We start from the raw sequence: 16,909 nt of genomic DNA on the forward strand, positions 1-16,909 counted from the left end.
AAAAAATCTAACAAACCCTTTTTGTTTTGTTTTCTGATTTGTCCCTACAGAGATATGGAAACTGTATTTGTTTTTCCTTAATGATTTGAATAGACTGTTAACTCGGGTTTTACTATCAGGTTTTGCTCTGTTGATCCAGTGGATAATTGATTGAGCCATAGGCTCATGGTGTCCTGTCACTCGCTGGGCTGAGCGCCTGGCTGAGGGCTGACAGACTCAGGCTACACGTGATGGTCGGTGCGCGTCACCGAAGCGCTGTCGCTCGCCTGGAGACTGGAGCAGGGCTGACTGACACTGTGTGCAGCAGGCTACTGTAAATAAAGAATAAAAGCCCAACTAACTAACAGGGAACAAATAAGCAAGCTAGGAATTATCGAGTCAGCTGACTCTAGTTTTTTTTCTCTCTCATTCATTCGCCGAGTTGTCTCTCTGGGTGTTTTTTTTTCTCCAGATTTGAACGTGCCAAGTAAAGGGAACGCAAAACATGGCTGGTTTGATGGCAGGTTTCGGTCATTACACCCACGCCGTTGTCCGGGGAATCCCTGCGTCCCTGGCCAAAGAAGCGCTCCGGAGCAGCCAGACGGAGGTGGACCTGGCCAAGGCGGTGAAGGAGCAAGAGGCATACGTCGAGGTCCTGAGGACGAGGCTCGGGCTGGAGGTGGTCGAGCTCCCCGCGGACGAGTCGCTCCCGGACTGCGTGTTCGTGGAGGACGCGGCCGTGGTGTGCGGTGACACGGCGCTCATCACCAGACCCGGGGTTGAGAACAGGAGAGGAGAGGTAGGGCAGTGTCAGCATGATTCAGTACGACGAAAATAAAGTTTGATGTGAAAGTGGAAAGGAAGGCGTCCTCCCGCCTCCTTTGTCCGCTGTGCTCACTTGACATGCAATTAAGCTGCAGGAATAAGCAGCTGGATGCACTGGCATCAAGATATACAAGTGGGTGATGAGGGTCACAGCACGTAGGTGGGTTATAAACATATATATTTTACCAGTTAATAACATCAACGAAAACGTAAGCATGTGTCAGTTTCTAATTAACTTAAATAAAATCGGATGTGTAGTATTTAATTCATCCTTAAACAAGCTTGGATTCAGATTTTGAATTTTACAGCCTGGAAAAGAGCTGCACTATTCAAAGCTATACGTAAAACCAGCTGTATGTATACTAGGCAACACATATTAACCCAGTGCACTGTGCACCAGCCTTTAAACAGGAATGATGCTCATTACTTATATGAGGCAACGCCCATATTATAGACAATGCTGCTTTTGTTTTTAACATAGCACACTACAAAAACTATAAAAAAGTGACAGTTTGAAAAGAACTGAGATGCTGAATGTTCATGCACTTTTAGTATGTATTGCCAACTTTGACATCATATTGTTTCTGTGGTATGGAGAGCATTAATGTCAGAGCATCCTAGAAGCCAAGTAGCTCAGATTCTGGCTGATTAGGAGTCTGATGAGACGTCAAGAGGAAGAGCAAGGGGGAGGTGAAGTTTAGGACTCCACGGAAATGAATCAATCAATCCATTTTTTTCTGAAACAAGACAACAGTATGAGTGCACTTGGTTGCCTAGTGAGGCTGGCTGAAATGTAGGGTGTGTGTGTTTGTGTGTGTGTGTGTGTGTGTGAATGACAATGAGGGAAATGGTAGGATGGTTTCTGTGAAAGCCCCTGTCATTTCACATCAGAGTTACTTTGCTTGGCTCACTGGTGCTAATGGTCCCCAGCCTCACTGGCGGCGGGGATATTGATTGAAAAGCTCGGCGCTGCTACCTTCAACCACCACATTTCATTTATGTTGAGCGCACTGCCCATTATATTTGCGTGAACATGTTCCAAAGCCATCAGCGCACTTCCACTGTGATCCTTTATAACCTTTAAATGTGATTTATTTTCTAGATTTCATACACAAAATTGCAGCGGTTTGGTGTTCAGCTCATGGGAAAGTTTCATTAATTTAAAAAAAAAAGCAAAAAATTTTGCAAACTTCTGAGATATAAGAACATAAATGTTTGCAAAACAGCCACAGATGGATTCTAATGAGTAAATGAGTCTTGGGTGGAATTATAAATGACTTGGCTGAACTGGATACTTATATTCGTAATGAGATATAATTTTCAGCACAAATGACACATCATTATGATTGTGCGAGTTAAAGCCCCGTGGGCCGTAGGATACGCTGTGAAAAATCAACAAATGGCTTTCCACACTAAAGGGAGCAGAGAAGCTTTTGTTCCACAGTTAATGTTATGTGGCAGCTTGGCAGTGAGTGATAAGGGAATGTTTCTGCTTGTTTATGTGTGCGTGCAGAGATGAGAGGCTTTTCTATGTAATGTCATTCTGGGACTTTATATATACATGGAGCTGAACAACCGTTCCCAGTGTAATGCTCTGTTTTTAACACAGCTATAGGGTTTTAAAAAATGGACAAAATGCTCTGCTCCGTGTATCTCCTGCACACGTATCACCAAAACATGTGTGTCGTCAGCTTTTTTTCCTGCCTTTCATTCAGACACAGTCCGGTTTTCTTTCTCTTATCAAAGTCAATGCTTACAGAGCTTGACTACAACATATTCAGGTCTCTCCTTTCCAATTATTGCTGATAATTTGCTTAGACAGACAAGGGTTTATTGATTTTTACTTATTGAAGATGTATGAAGGAAGGCTCAGTGCAGGTTTCAGGAAAAGCCTCGTCGCCGCTCGCGATTAAGAAAGTAAGCGAGCTTCTATCATTGATTCTTTTGAAATAATCAATCAATCAATCAAAGCTTTATTTGCCACATGCAGGTTGCCCTGCAGTGAAATGGGACCCCCCACCCCCACCCCCCGACCTTACAAACACAACACAGACATTACATGGGGATACAAGTTACAAGTCGTGGATCCGTAGTGTTACAGAAAAACACTGAAATGTACACTACAATGGGAAAGTACAAGAGGAAAAAAAGAGACCTCTACTCATGCTGTGCTTCCATGGTAGGACAGCATGAGAACAGGAAACAAAAACAAAAAAAATCAAAGAAACATGGATTTTGCTTTATCATTAACCAGGATAGCCGTGTTAATGATAAAACTTGTCCGCGCCCTTTGGATTGTCGAGGGAAAGCAAAACTTTGTTCTGAATGTAAAGTGTGTTGATCAAGCGCTTTAGAGAGCTCGTGTGAAATGCAACAACGGAATTAATGTGGGAATTCAAAGGTGTCACTTGCTGTGTTGTTGTTATTTTAGTCTTGGTTATTGGTTTCTGGTCCATTAGATCTGCATCAAGTTTCATTTGCTCATGTTATTGCAATCCTCTTGTCACTACATGGCAGATTAACAAGTTGGTTTGTGCTATCTGACCTTTTTTCCTCTCTGTTTTTAAAAGAGGATACTTTTTTTCTGCATTTGATCAAATGCTTTGTAGATTTTAAAATTGTTCAGCTCTGTAATTTCTCAAAGATTGCTAGAATCTTTTCCATTAGGCTTTTGCTTAAAAGCTTTGCTATGAGGAGAAATGTTTGTCTAAATTGATTGCATTATTGGGTACTACAGCCTGGAGCTCTGTATAAACCACTCCAACAAAGAGACGAAGCTATTTTCCCCCTGAATGCCGAGCATTAGTATGAATGCTTAACTGACAGAATTCACTGAAAGAGGAGCTGTGGATTGTCATATGACCTTTAATTTCTTGCTTATTATAAACCCATTTATGCGTCATAATGAAAATGGCTCTGTTTTTTGGCTTTAGTTACTCTGTGAGGAGCTGGGATGCCAAACAGTTTGCGTATAATGTCGAACATTTTCGAAAAACAGAGATGGAAAATATTTACTCAAGGTCCCCAAGAACACACGTCTGAAATACAGTTTTCAGCTTTGAATGCATTTTGTTCCCAGAAAAGTAGTAATTATAAGATTTTGCTTTGACAGCTTGCGAGCTTCCCTTTTCAGATTGCAAACAGCCACCTTGTGCTGTGTTATTACGAGGCAAATGGGTGAGCTTTTCGAGGCCAGTGACAAACAAGAGCAGAGCTTTGTATTAAGGATGACTTTATCTTTGTGACAGATGTTTTTATCAGTTATTTTTTTTGTCATTTTTTTGTCTGTTTCTGCTATTCATTGAGTCTTTTTTTTAACCATCATTCTTGTCGCTTCACCAGAGCTGTTGCATGTAAAATCCCGTGCCACCACGGCCCACTTGGCTCATGACTGGTGTTGATCGCTTGCGAGCTGAGGACTCGCACAAAGTACTGACAGCACAGCAACAACAGGAAGTCTCACTGAGCTGTGCTCTGCATGCAAAGAATGAAGAACAATAAATAAGGAAAAGGGAAATGCCCCCGTGACCCGTTGACCACATTTCAGCCTATAATTTAATGACAAGTGAATCCAGCAGAAACGAGCGTGCTGCAGATGTGCTGTGGATGAGCCTGCATGATTGTGTTGTTGCACCTCTCTTCAGAAGCTCTGACGCAGGTTTTGAACTGCTGGCGTCCTCGTGCCAATCAAACTCGCATGTTTTCGCTTGCGTAAATACTTTATTGATCCTGCTTTCAGCAGCAGCAGCTCAGGTTCATCTTTACATGGAGGACAGTTTTGCAAAGGATTTCTAAAGGGATTTTAAAGTACAAGCTTATTCAACTGAACTGAAGTTAACTTTTGGATAAAAAGGTCACAAGTTAGAAATATGTCTAGTTTGTCCCCCAAGTACAAGGTGTGATCAGTTTTCCACCCACTCAGGCTCAAGTTATTTATTTTGTTCTTGTAGGTACATTTGGGCTGGCTCACATTCCCCCCCCCCCCCCCCCCCCTCTTTTTTTTTTTTTTTTTTTTTAAAGAAACACAGACAACAAACAACAGGTAACTAATTTCCAGCATAACAAAGTGTAAATAATCATGTGGGTTTAAAAATTGTGATTTTTAAATTCGGTTGATTGATGGCTGCTGGAGCAAAGCGTGTCTTTTTCTGCATTTTGGGACTAAAGGCCGGCATCCAGAAAGCAGAAACTGACTGCGTAAAAGGTGTGAGTCAAACCAGCCAGCCACTCAATGTGATAGAGTGAGTTTGTGTTTCTTAGAGATAAGTAACGGTGATAACAAAACTAGGTGAAAGAGAAGTCAAAAGTGCAATAAAATCAGGTCGATGTGGAAATAAGAAAAGTTCTTTAACAGTTCAATAAAGAAATACCTGATGCAAAATGTTCCTCTTTGGTGGTTCTGTCTTGTGTGTGCACATATGTGATTTCACAGAGGATACCAAAGAAAGTGTATATGTGTACCAACTTTTGTGCTGTGACCCAGACCGAACAGCAGCTGAAGAGTCAGTAGCTGGAAGGCGAGGGACATGAGGGCCTTTGTTTTTCTCTTAAACTTCCCATTCATGTTACAGATGTGCCCCCAGGGGGCAAACTGTCAATGAGGAGCTCTGCTGTAACATCCTGAGTTGTCCAAGTGAGACGTTCCCACTGGAATTGAGTAGCACACAGTGGACTGCTCTTTTAACTCTCTGGGGTGATCCAGGACGCATCACGGACACAAAAGTACAAACATTAAAAATGAGACCTGAGGCTAAAAAAAAAAAAAAAAAAAAAAAAAGAGGGGAAAAAAGGCTCCCCAGATCAATATAATATAAAAATGTTTCTATGATTTTTATGCTCGTTCTCATTATTGCCAGTTTTTTCTTTTACATTTATCCCAAACATGTTGGTCTTCATTTGACCCTTGCTGTGAGAAAACCACACTACCAAACAGAATCTTATCATTTAGTCTCCACTCTCACTGTGGCCACAGCCTCGCGTTGGCCACTGAAACAGGCAGGTGTTAGACATGGCAGAACAAAATTAGTTTTCCTCCAGAGAATAACTGGGTTCATTCTCTGTGACAGAGTGCAGAGCAGAGTAATCACAGTCAACCTGCTGCTCTTCACATTCAGTCCAGGCACTTAAGTAGCCCGTTAGTGCACATTAGAAAAAATGGTTCCTTTGCCCTTGGTGATCTGCTGTCTGGCCACAAAGATGCCAAAGTTGAACATGTGACATGGATTGTGTGTAAAAATGTTGTTTTGAGTCATGATATGTTTTTTTTCCCCCTTTTTTTTTTTTTTTTTTTTTTAGATTTAAATATTGCTTTTTGTCTGTTTTCAAGCTGGAGATGAAAGTGCAATTTCATGGCAGAATAGTTCTAAAATTACACTGTAACCTCTAATCTGCTTGAACCATAACCTCCGTTTCATCACTTTGCCTGCTGCTGAGCGAGCAGGTTGTTCAGACTTTCATAATTGCGGCACAAGCACGGAAATGTGTCATTTCTGCCTGTGAGAACCCAAAGGTAGATAAAATTTGGGTTGTAACTTTTGCTCGAGAATTAGCCAGCCGTAACAGTGTTGCTTCAGCAGACTCGTGGTTTTCAAGCGTCTCACTCTGGGATTGCTTCCTCTCGTAGGGTGGATGGAGATGCTCTTCAATCCTTGGGAGTGACGCCTTGGTGGATAGAAGGTGTTTTCACAGTAGTGATTTCTGCTGAACTTTTAAACTGCGCCGTATAATTGTCGCCCCAGTAACTACAGACGGCTGACTTTTTTTTTTTTTTTTTTTTTTTTCCGTATTCTTACCTGGAACATCAGGTTGTGCTGGCAGCCTCTGAGTCTGACAGCAAAGTCGAGTTTAATTGCCTAGAAAGAAAATCCTCTCTCTGATCCTCGACCCTCACTTTTTATGTTTTTGCTCAGGCAAAAAAAAGACCTTAACTTGCAGCAGCTAAGCAGACAGGCGTGCGGGATTTAGTTTTATCAAGTAGACTTTAAATCTTCAGTGAGGTGATTACTGAACTCCTCCTCTGACACCGATGTTTTAAATGTAGCCCCTAAATATTTAGAGTGTGCTACTTGAGACCTACTGTATCTTGTAATAGCACACGGCTTAAAGGGCGACTGCAAGTTGCCTGGAAAATAGCAATCATTTAAAAAGTGCTAAAAATCTGTCATAGCTGAGTGTAAAAGACTTGGATGTCTCCGGGTGTGGAGACAGGATGGAAAATCCTGCTCCACAGACACAATATTTAGGTCATGTTTTTATAGACGTAATATTTAGGTTCAGTCCATGTACTTTATGCTTCCGCGTGAGCCCCCTTTTCCGGTCATGCTTCGTGTAGCTACCCCCCCAACCGAACACCAGACAGCACATGGGCCTTGTTTTGACTAGACGGCCTTTTGCAGATGCCGATTCCTCGCTGCCCTCCCCTGCTCTTATACGACTTCCCTAACAGAACCAAACTGGCTTCCTTTGCGGAGACTTAACATCCGAGTGCGAACGGCGGAGAAGGGCGAGACATCTGAAATCCGCCAGCAGCGTGTGGGACGGGGTCTACGCGCATTCCCCAACTGTCTGTAACATTCCTACCGCATTTAACTTGCCCTTCCTCTCGCTGTTTGCCTGTCTGATTTCCTCGTCTGGATCTTTCATTCGTAACATCTTGGTGCCGCTGCTTTCTCCCAAGCATTAGCTGTACAGTCTCGCTCACATAATTGCCTACATTTATATTAATGGACTAACTGTTGTGTTAAATCACCCACTTAGTAATGTAGCTTGTTCGCCACTCAAAAACTATAAGTCTCCTTTTGACTGACTTGTATAGGATGTGTGGAAAGTGCTATAAATGTTTCCCTTGCTGACTTGAAATGAAAATATACACATTTTACTAGATAAAATAAGTTAATTTGTAAAGGTGGAGTAAATCAAATCAAACCACACTGAACGTTAAGTGATCCACCTCTTTAGTTTTCTGCATGGGTCAGCCAGCACGTGCCGGGGCTTTGCCTCTCATGTGGGTTGTGCAAAGACGGAAGTGGGTGAACAACCTTGACAACCCTCCCCAATAATCTTGGACCACGCCCACTTTTGGCCCCAGGTTCACCCACCGCAACCCCTCCAACTCAGCATCAGCGCGGCAGCCTGGGAGACAGATGTGAGAGACTCGTGAACAGGAACTCCTCTCAGCCTCGCAGGATGACCCGGTCACACTCAGCCGTCACCGTGGGTGTGCGAATGTCTGGTTTGGTATGTGAGACCAAGCAGTGGAAGACATAGGAAGTAGGCCAGGCATAGACGGCCTTGCTGAGGTCAGAAAGGGTGCAGAATAAGTAAAGAAAAAAGTTGTCCTTTTTTTCACTTGAAGTTTTGGTCATGTGAGAAAGGCCCATTTAGTTTAGAAAAATTATGTGCTGTGTAGTTTTCTCCTTGCTTTTGAACATTTTTCTACTTTTGTCTACTTTCTGATCTCTGATCCATCAGACTACAAATTCAGAGTAAAGTAATACCAAGTGGAGTTGATACATATTTTCACTTTTCAGTGGAAAAAGAATTTTTCATTCTAATTTAATAATTTAAATTTCCTTTAAAAATGTCCTTGCCCTTGTAATCTTAGTAATGTTTCTCTTTCGCTTTGAGCTGGAGCATTGCCGTTTTTACCACATCTAAAGGGAAGTTTCACTGACCTTTTGATTCCAGGAGTGGCAATGAAAGTAAATATGTAAGCCCACAATCCCTCTTAGCACCTGTACTTCAAGACTTTACCATTTATAAATGGAGCAATGCTGGCTTTTGGGGATTTGTACTCTGAGGCATGTATTAATATTGAAAAAGTGTTAAAGTGATGTGAATTCACTGGCCATGTATTAGTTACGCATTGCTAATATTGGGTTAGATGCCATTTTTGCTTTCTGAACTGTCTTAATTCATCAGTGCATCAACTACAAAGGTGCTGGAAACACTGAGAGATGATGTGACTCTCTTGTTCTACCACATCCCAAAGGTGCTCTGTCCAAGTGAGATATGGAGACTGTGGAGGCCATTTAGGTACACAGAACAATTTGGCATGTTCAAGAAATGTCATGCCGAATTCTGACCCTGCTGTCCGAATGTCACCGAAATCGAGACTCATGAGACCAGGCTATGTTTTTCCAGTCATCTATTGTCTCATTTTAGTGAGCCTGTGCAAGTTCTGTGTTCTCAGCTGATAGGGGTGACACCCAGTGTGATGTTCTGCTGCTGCAGCACACCTCCTTTAAGGTTTGACATGCTGTCCATTTAGAGATGCTCTGTGTGCTTTGGTTGTAGTGGGTGGTTATTTGAGGTTCTCTTGTCTTCTTATCAGCTTGAAGCCGTCTGGCTATTTTCCTCTGATCTCTGGCATCAATGAGGCATTTTTAACCTGAGATCTGCTGTTCGCCGGATATTTTGTCCTTTTTTTTTTTTTTTTTTTTTTTTTTTTGGACCTTTCTTTGAGATGGTTGTGTAGGAAAATCCCAGCAGGTCAACAGTCTTTTGAAATACTTAGGTGAGCCTGTCTGACACAACAACCATTCCACATTCAAAGTTACGTAAATCCCCCTTCTTCTCAATTCTGACACTTAGTTTGAACTTTAGCGGGTCGTCTTGACCATGTCTAATTTTTTGAAACACAACAAGCATCTCTAATACTAAAAACTCCAGTAAGCGTTTATCTTGGTATCCCGTAATAAACTAAAAGCTGCTGATGACGAAATGTTTGCCTCTGCCACATTTTGCTACAGTTAGTAAATCAAGCTGAAGTCAGAAGGCTAACTGAAATATATTAATGCTCATTTTATTATCTTTCTCTCTGCTTTCTCTCTCAATTGTTGACTTTTCACTCTCACACGTATCTTTTATTCTCAATCTTAAAAACAAAATACTCTGAGAGACACAAAGGGAATATCTCAAGCCTTCCAGGCTACAGCCATCGCTCTTGTCTGTCAGGCTATTTGACAGTTGTGTTTAAATGCCGAGTTTCCTCCGCTGTCACTAAACAACAACTTCATGCACTGGAGCTGACATTCAAAATGCAAAAGGTTAAAGGTCATCTTCACTGAAACATCACGATATTCTGCATGAACATTTTTCTGGTCATTAACCTGTAAAACTAATAAAAAAGCATATGATGCTAAACTTTGAAGGATTTTAATAGCAGAACAACAAAGTCCTTTGCTTGGTGACGATGAGATGCTAGTTATAGTTTTAATATATTTATTTAAATAATTTTAGGACAGCCGGAGATTTACTGACCCTAATTTGCTTCCTTTCTTTTTTATGTGAAGACAAAAGTGATAAATTGAGGGTGAATAGCCAGCAATAGTGGTGAAACAATTGTTTACTGCTCTCTATGTTAGCATGCTAATAAGCGTTAGCACAGAGTGCTGCCCATCAGGCTGAATGGACTCCACAGACTGCGTTTAACCAGATGAGAATGTTACAGACTGTCGGCCTGGAGTGGAAACACTTTGGAAAAACTTTGGAAAGCTCCCTCTTTCCCGCCTTCCTCTTTGGACTCTATTATTTAAGTTTCTCTAGGCTTAGGCTTCTCTCTTATATCTTCATATCGACTCTTTCCACTTTACTTTCAGGTAAACCTCTTTCCTTATGTAGAAAAATGGGGGTGTGGCTGTATGCACATAGTACGCAGATTGAGCCTATTGATTTAGAATAACTAACATGTGCATGTTGGTGAGAAGAAAATCTGCTGGTGCCCACATGCCTTAAACCTGATATGGCATGCAAACAGACTTTTGGGGCGTTTTTGACACACTTATTAATAAATGAGGGTCAATATGAGGATTGTTTTTCTATACTGAATTTTGTCATCACCACAAGTGTTCAGACAAGTCTGTTCCATGTGTTTGAAGAAAAATTGGTGGATATTCACTGCTATAAAGATTTACTCCTTCAGGACCATGAAAGTTTGCAGTTTCGAGGCAATCCAACCCAAAGTGGTGGATAAGTCAACAGAGTGACGGAATAAAATTGTCCACAAAGCTAAGCAGCTAGCATGCTTAGAACGTATGGCTTATAGCTTCTCGGCTAAAGAACTTTCTGCCGTTGTCTCTTTATAATAATTGACCATTTGCTGAAGCTTTAACTGCTTTTATTTTTTCTGGATTTTAACATTCAGACAGATGACTATCTGTGTTGATGAAAAGCGCGTTGAAAGCACCCCAAAAAGCTAAAAATGTGTCTCCACAGTGGGTTTACAGGTGTGACTCTGTCAAAATACTGCTCATATCCTGCATGTAATTATCACCAGGCGCTGACGTGATGCTGTTTTTTCCTCAGTTGGCAGTTTAAACCGACAGAACATTAAAGGAAGTCTGCATCAAACTACTAACTTAAATAGACTTTTTTTTTTTTCCAATGAGCTCATACGAGCTGAAATAATGTAATTCTGCACACAATCAGTAAGTGTTGTAAAAGCAAGGTTCATTATAGTGTTGATAGAACATGGTCGAGACTGTTTTGGTTTTGGCGCTTGGTTTCTGTGCGAAACAGTGCCTCGCTCCTGGCAACCTGGAGCCACATCAATAGTGAAGTAAGTGATGAAACATTGAACGCAACCAATTATTTTATAATGGTAAAAACAAACGTAAATGAGGCACAAGTTGAAACTTAACTTCAAGGATTTTGCAACTAGTTTTTTTTCCAAGTGCTACTGTAACTTTAGGCCTTCTGTGTCAATTCCAGTGGAAGTACACACGGCACAAATTATTAACCCTTTTGTTTCACGTGCTTGTGGTCACATCAGAAGATTAAGCGTAACCAAGCCCTTGATGGCAGCTTAAACTAGGTAAGCCTTTCACACTGTTGTTAGCAATTAACAATATAATTACTCTTTGTGCGGACCAAAAACAAAAAGGTGGCGCTCACACAGAGCTGCAGATGCTGCTTATGAATGTGTGTGTTTAATTCCACCCATAGAAAAGCACCTCCACCTGCAGACACGTGTATTTAAGGCCATATTCCCCATCTTATCTTTTTTCTCTGATGTGAACGGCAGTCGTGTAGATTTTGTGTTTCATTGCTGGATTGAGTCCTGGGTTTAGTTCTGTTTTCTACTTCATTTTAGTTGAATATGCAAAGCCTCCAGAGCACTGCCCAGGCAAAAAAAAAAACAATGTTTTTACATCTGCTCAGCTCTCAGATCACAGAGCCAATATTGTTTCAAAATTATCTTTCTGACAGGAACATGAAGCCATTTGTTTCTGCAGCACGTTCCAGTTTCCCCTTCATTCCTGTCATCATATCTCTCCTGTTGTCTCTTGTCTGCAAAATGTCCTTTTTTCTTTTCTTTTTTTTTCTTTTTTCCACAACAAACATGTATTACTGCTGGAGATTTGTATGGAAGATCCACGACTGAACAGGAATGCATCTTTGCACTTGTTGAAATGTTCGCTAATCATAAACTGATGATAATCATCGCTCTGTCAATGATGAATGCTTCACGTGTCTTCGCTTAATTTTTGGTTCATCCATCACAGCCTGGAACAAATACTTCTGTCTCTGTATGAACTTCTCCTGCTCTCTGCCTCTTTGGAAAGGCCCACCCATTGGTCTTTGATGAAAGTGATATATCTCAGGCGCCCTTTTTCCTCCAGAGCCGCCCTCTCTGAGTTAGCACTTTTTTGGTCTCCATTATTTAGTCTGACTAATGCGGTTTGCAGAGTACTTTTTAATTGTGCCGCCGTACAAGGCACACTAGAAATTGAATTTAACAGTGAGTGAATCTCGGCCGATGTAATGAGATAATCTCAGCATTTGAACAATATGTGGCCCTGTTGTTGTGCCTTATTGTCATGTTTCTGAGTAGAATGATACCATCACCACTCCTATTCCCAAAGGAGGAATTGCATGACACTCCTCAATTGTGTGAGCAATTTAAAGTAAGTGGATGCCAAGCTAATGATGCAGTTAATTAGAGGATTCAAGAAGATGACATTCATTATGCACTGGATGCTTTCTGAACAGAAAGGTTGTCAGCTAGTGAGGTCACGTGATTCCATTCCAACCATGAGACAATATCAAAATTCTGCTTAGAGCCACAGAGGTTTAGGGTGTCAGAATTAATTGGTAATAATTTATGTATTTCACAAACGATTTGCTTAATGTAGATCTGCATTACCATTGGACTTCAGTTAGCTGAATCTGCTTTGGCCTTTCACTATGAGTGTTTGATCCTTTTTTGTTTGACATTACTGTACCGTCCAAAAAGTCTTGCATTACCACTTATTCCTTTGTATTGTGCTTCCAAGCTGCTATATCGGTGTAATTTTTAAAGTGGTCTTAAAAATATGGGCTTTTTTTTTTTCTTTGAACTTTGGCTGTTTTTTCCCTTATTTTCAGTCCAGTCTTGTATCTGAACAGTTTCAAGGGATCCTTTTAAATTGTTAAGTCACTGACCTATGAATCATTTAAACATAAACACCAATTTCATGGGATCATGTCAAAGGTAAGACAGTATTACAGGCATAAAATAACATTATAGCACCAGCATTGTGATTCCCAAAGAGCTATTAGCTGTAAAGTAAAGGAGGCATGGTGTGTAGTTTGCCCTGGACAAGTGGAGAACAAAAGAAGAAGTGGCAGGCATAAAGAAAAAAACCTTGTGCATCTTCAGCAGATTAACAGCATCTGAAAGTCATGTTCTTAAGAAATGGATAAAAATCCAGCAAAGAGATGCATCTGGCCCTTCATTCAGTAAATCTATTATTTAAGAAAGCCATTTTTAATGAAAAGAAACCGGGTAAAGCCAGAGGAATGCCAAATTACACAAGAACGTAACTGAAAATCAACAGGTCTTGTGGAGTATTGAATCCAAATTGGGAAATTTTGGTTCAAATCATCACCACCGTGGCGACCGTGGCGACCGTGGCTCAGGGGGTTGGGAAGCGTATCTGTAACCGGAAGGTCGCCAGTTCGATCCCTGGGCTCTCTGTCCTGGTCGTTGTGTCCTTGGGCAAGACACTTTACCCTACCGCCTACTGGTGTTGGCCAGAGGGGCCGATGGCGCGATATGGCAGCCTCGCTTCTGTCAGTCTGCCCCAGGGCAGCTGTGGCTACAACCGTAGCTTGCCTCCACCAGTGTGTGAATGTGAGAGTGAATGAATAATGGCATTGTAAAGCGCTTTGGGTGCCTTTAAAAGCGCTATATAAATCCAATCCATTATTATTATTATTATTATTATTATTATTATTACCAGTATGTGCGGAGGAGGTCAGGAGAGAAATACATCAGCAAGGGTCTTTAGCCATCTGATTAACAACTTAATTTTACAACATGAAAATGATCTCAAGCTCAATGCCAATGCTGCAGCATTATACACTTTTCCCGTTTCTCTAGCAAAAAATATAGAAATGAAGTGTGGTTCAAGGATTCTGCACAGTTCTGCATAATATCAGGATGTCACATAGATATGCTGGAAAAATAAGACTGGTAGCACGCATCTTTTTCTTTTTGAATTGAGCTCTTCGCAATAACTGTGGCTAGGTGCTGCTAGTCCCGTTTCTTACATACTCAGGCCAGAGAGCTAGCACAGCAAAGAATCGAAATTACAGAAATGTTTCTTAAAGGAACGGCCTCAGCTGATAATTAGAGTATAGGTTCACCTCAAATTTCAGCTTCTTTCTTTAGTTAATCATATGCACAGTGCATTCCAGGTCATGTACTAGCTGTATAAAGGCTAGAGTGACTGAAGCAGATATTTTGACAGTAAATGCTGTTTCCTGCTTGGTGGTCTGCATAAATTCTTATTATTTGTCTTTATTCAAGTAAACATGATTATACCGTGTGCATTTATTCTCAGACAGAGGAGGTGATACGCTGGTGTCTGCCGAACACGGGTGAGTCAGGAGAGGGTAGGAAGGTAGAGGACATGATGGGTGAGATCGGCTGTTGACTATCACACTGCGTGTTTGAGTTTTATCTATTCTTTGTGCTGCTCTTATACACACTGCATTTATCTGTGTTTTCTATCCTATAGATACATTAGTGGATGTTTATATTACATTACATTAAATTGTCAAAAATTCTAATAAAGTCCTCAAATGTGTAAGTCATCCATGTGTGCTGTTTCAAACACTTAAGAGTTTATTTTTACTCTTGCATGTAATTGAGAACAGATATCTCTAATACGGTCATACACACATAGCTCACGTCTGTGGATGTGGGCACTGAAGCGCCATCCAATTCTTATTCAAACCTTTTGTTTACAAGGGGCATCCAATCAGAAAAGTGATGAATTAAAAGTAGAAAAAAGGGCTTTTTTCTGATAATGGATAAACTGAAGGGTCATATCAGGTCCCAGTGTAAGGTAAACAAGGATGCAAAGTTCCTTTTCAAACCATGTAGTTTTCATTAACAAACTTTTCTACAGAAAAAATGTCTTAAGGAATAGAAATTTCCCACTTTAGAAAATGCAATTCATCCCTAGGTTTGAAAGAAGTACTCTGTAAAGCTCAATTTCTGGAGCACAAGTTTGATCGTAGTCCTGTGGCTCGGGGCTAAAAGCATGTCTGTACTCACCTTCATGTTCATTGGTTTACTAAACAGTCGCAGTCACTGTTTCTGCCAACACCTCTGATGTCATATTGCATTTATGTAATTGAAAAGAGGAGTGCACAGACTTGAAGATTTCTCAGCCAAAATAATCATTAACAGTTCTTAACTATGTATTTTCATAGATGCTTGATTTAACGTCTGGTAATGTGTGGTAATGTCTGGCTGCAGTTTCTTTCTCTTTTTTTTGGACATGTTCACATACTGACGGATTGGGGCTGCAGCTGTCGTAATGCGGACGCTGCACCGGTCCGTCGTGGTGAAGAGGGAGCTGAGTGTAAAAGCGAAGCTCTCAATTTACCGGTCGATCTACGTCCCTACCTTCACCTATGGCCACGAGCTGTGGGTAGTGACCGAAAGAACGAGATCGTGGATATAAGCGGCAGAAATGAGCTTCCCCCGAAGGGTGGCTGGCCTCTCCCTTAGAGATAGGGTGAGAAGTTCGGCCATCCGAGAGGAGCTCAGAGTAGAGCCGCTGCTGCTCCACATCGAAAGGAGCCAGCTGAGGTGGTTCGGGCATCTGACAAGGATGCCCCCTGGGCGCCTCCTGGGTGAGGTGTTCCGGGCATGTCCCACCGGGAGGAGGCCCCGCGACAGACCCAGGACACGCTGGAGAGATTATATCTCTCGGCTGGCCTGGGAACGCCTTGGTGTTCCCCCGGATAAGCTGGAGGAAGTGGCTGGGGAGAGGGAGGTCTGGGCCTCTCTGCTTAGGCTGCTGCCCCCGCGACCCGGCCTCGGATAAAGCGGATGAAGATGGATGGATGGATGGATGTTCACATACTGCACCTTTGTGTGTGAGAAATCTGTGTAATCTGTGCAAATTAGGTTAAACAAGTAGTAGCAAGAGTGCTCCTATAGCGCACCTGTGAGTTGAGTAGGTAACCCATATACCACAACGCTACGCAGAGGCCTACATGTGAACACCCCCTCCCAGTCTAAAAATAAACGAATGAATACTAGTAGCAAATCTGTCTCAGTTTAGTTAGCCTAGAGTTTACACCCAGTTGTAAACTGTCTGTATTTCGATTCATGAGGGTGCCTCTTGACCTTGACAAAGATACTGTGCCTACCTCCTCTAAAGGTGTTCTTGACTTGGCTAAATGGTTTTAGGAGTTGTTCTGTTTTTTAACCATGGAAATAATTCTGTCATCATCCACTTCAGCTGTCTTCTGTGATTTTTTTTCGACCTTTTGGTGTTGCTGAGCTGGCCGGTGCGTTCCAGATTGTTAATTTGGCCACTCCTAAAGTTTTTGCTATGTTTACTTTGTTTGTCTCTTGCGCTAACATCTCTTTGGGCCTTATATTGTCAATTACAGTGAAAAGCTATAAAATACAAACACCTTCAGATATCATATCTGCTTCATTTGTCACAAAGGAACAATTGTCCATTTAGTTTTCAGCCTCTGACGATCGGAGAGCACGTATAAAAGTTAGTGCAAACTTTTGGTAAAGGCTTTGAATTAAAGCTGAAATCCTGCACTTTAATCGCTTAATGAATGTTTGAAATCCACCCTGATAGTGTAG

General features: G+C 41.5%; 1 protein-coding gene across 2 annotated transcripts in view; it reads left to right on the plus strand.

Annotated features, from left to right (window-relative positions):
* Nucleotides 1-16,909, plus strand: part of ddah1 (dimethylarginine dimethylaminohydrolase 1) — an 89,401-nt gene that overhangs the window by 6,708 nt on the left and 65,784 nt on the right. Inside the window, exons 1-2 of one of the 2 annotated variants that reach the window (XM_035913491.2) lie at nucleotides 210-313; nucleotides 452-778. In XM_035913491.2, coding sequence (XP_035769384.1) covers nucleotides 485-778 — 294 coding nt within the window. In that variant the 5' untranslated portion in view covers nucleotides 210-313; nucleotides 452-484. Of the gene's footprint in view, nucleotides 1-209; nucleotides 314-451; nucleotides 779-16,909 lie in introns of those variants that run through there. The other variant, XM_035913492.2, reaches the window with a different exon arrangement.

This window comes from Neolamprologus brichardi, chromosome 17, assembly GCF_056152115.1.
Source record: "Neolamprologus brichardi isolate AB-2024 chromosome 17, ASM5615211v1, whole genome shotgun sequence".
Classification (NCBI taxonomy): domain Eukaryota; kingdom Metazoa; phylum Chordata; class Actinopteri; order Cichliformes; family Cichlidae; genus Neolamprologus; species Neolamprologus brichardi.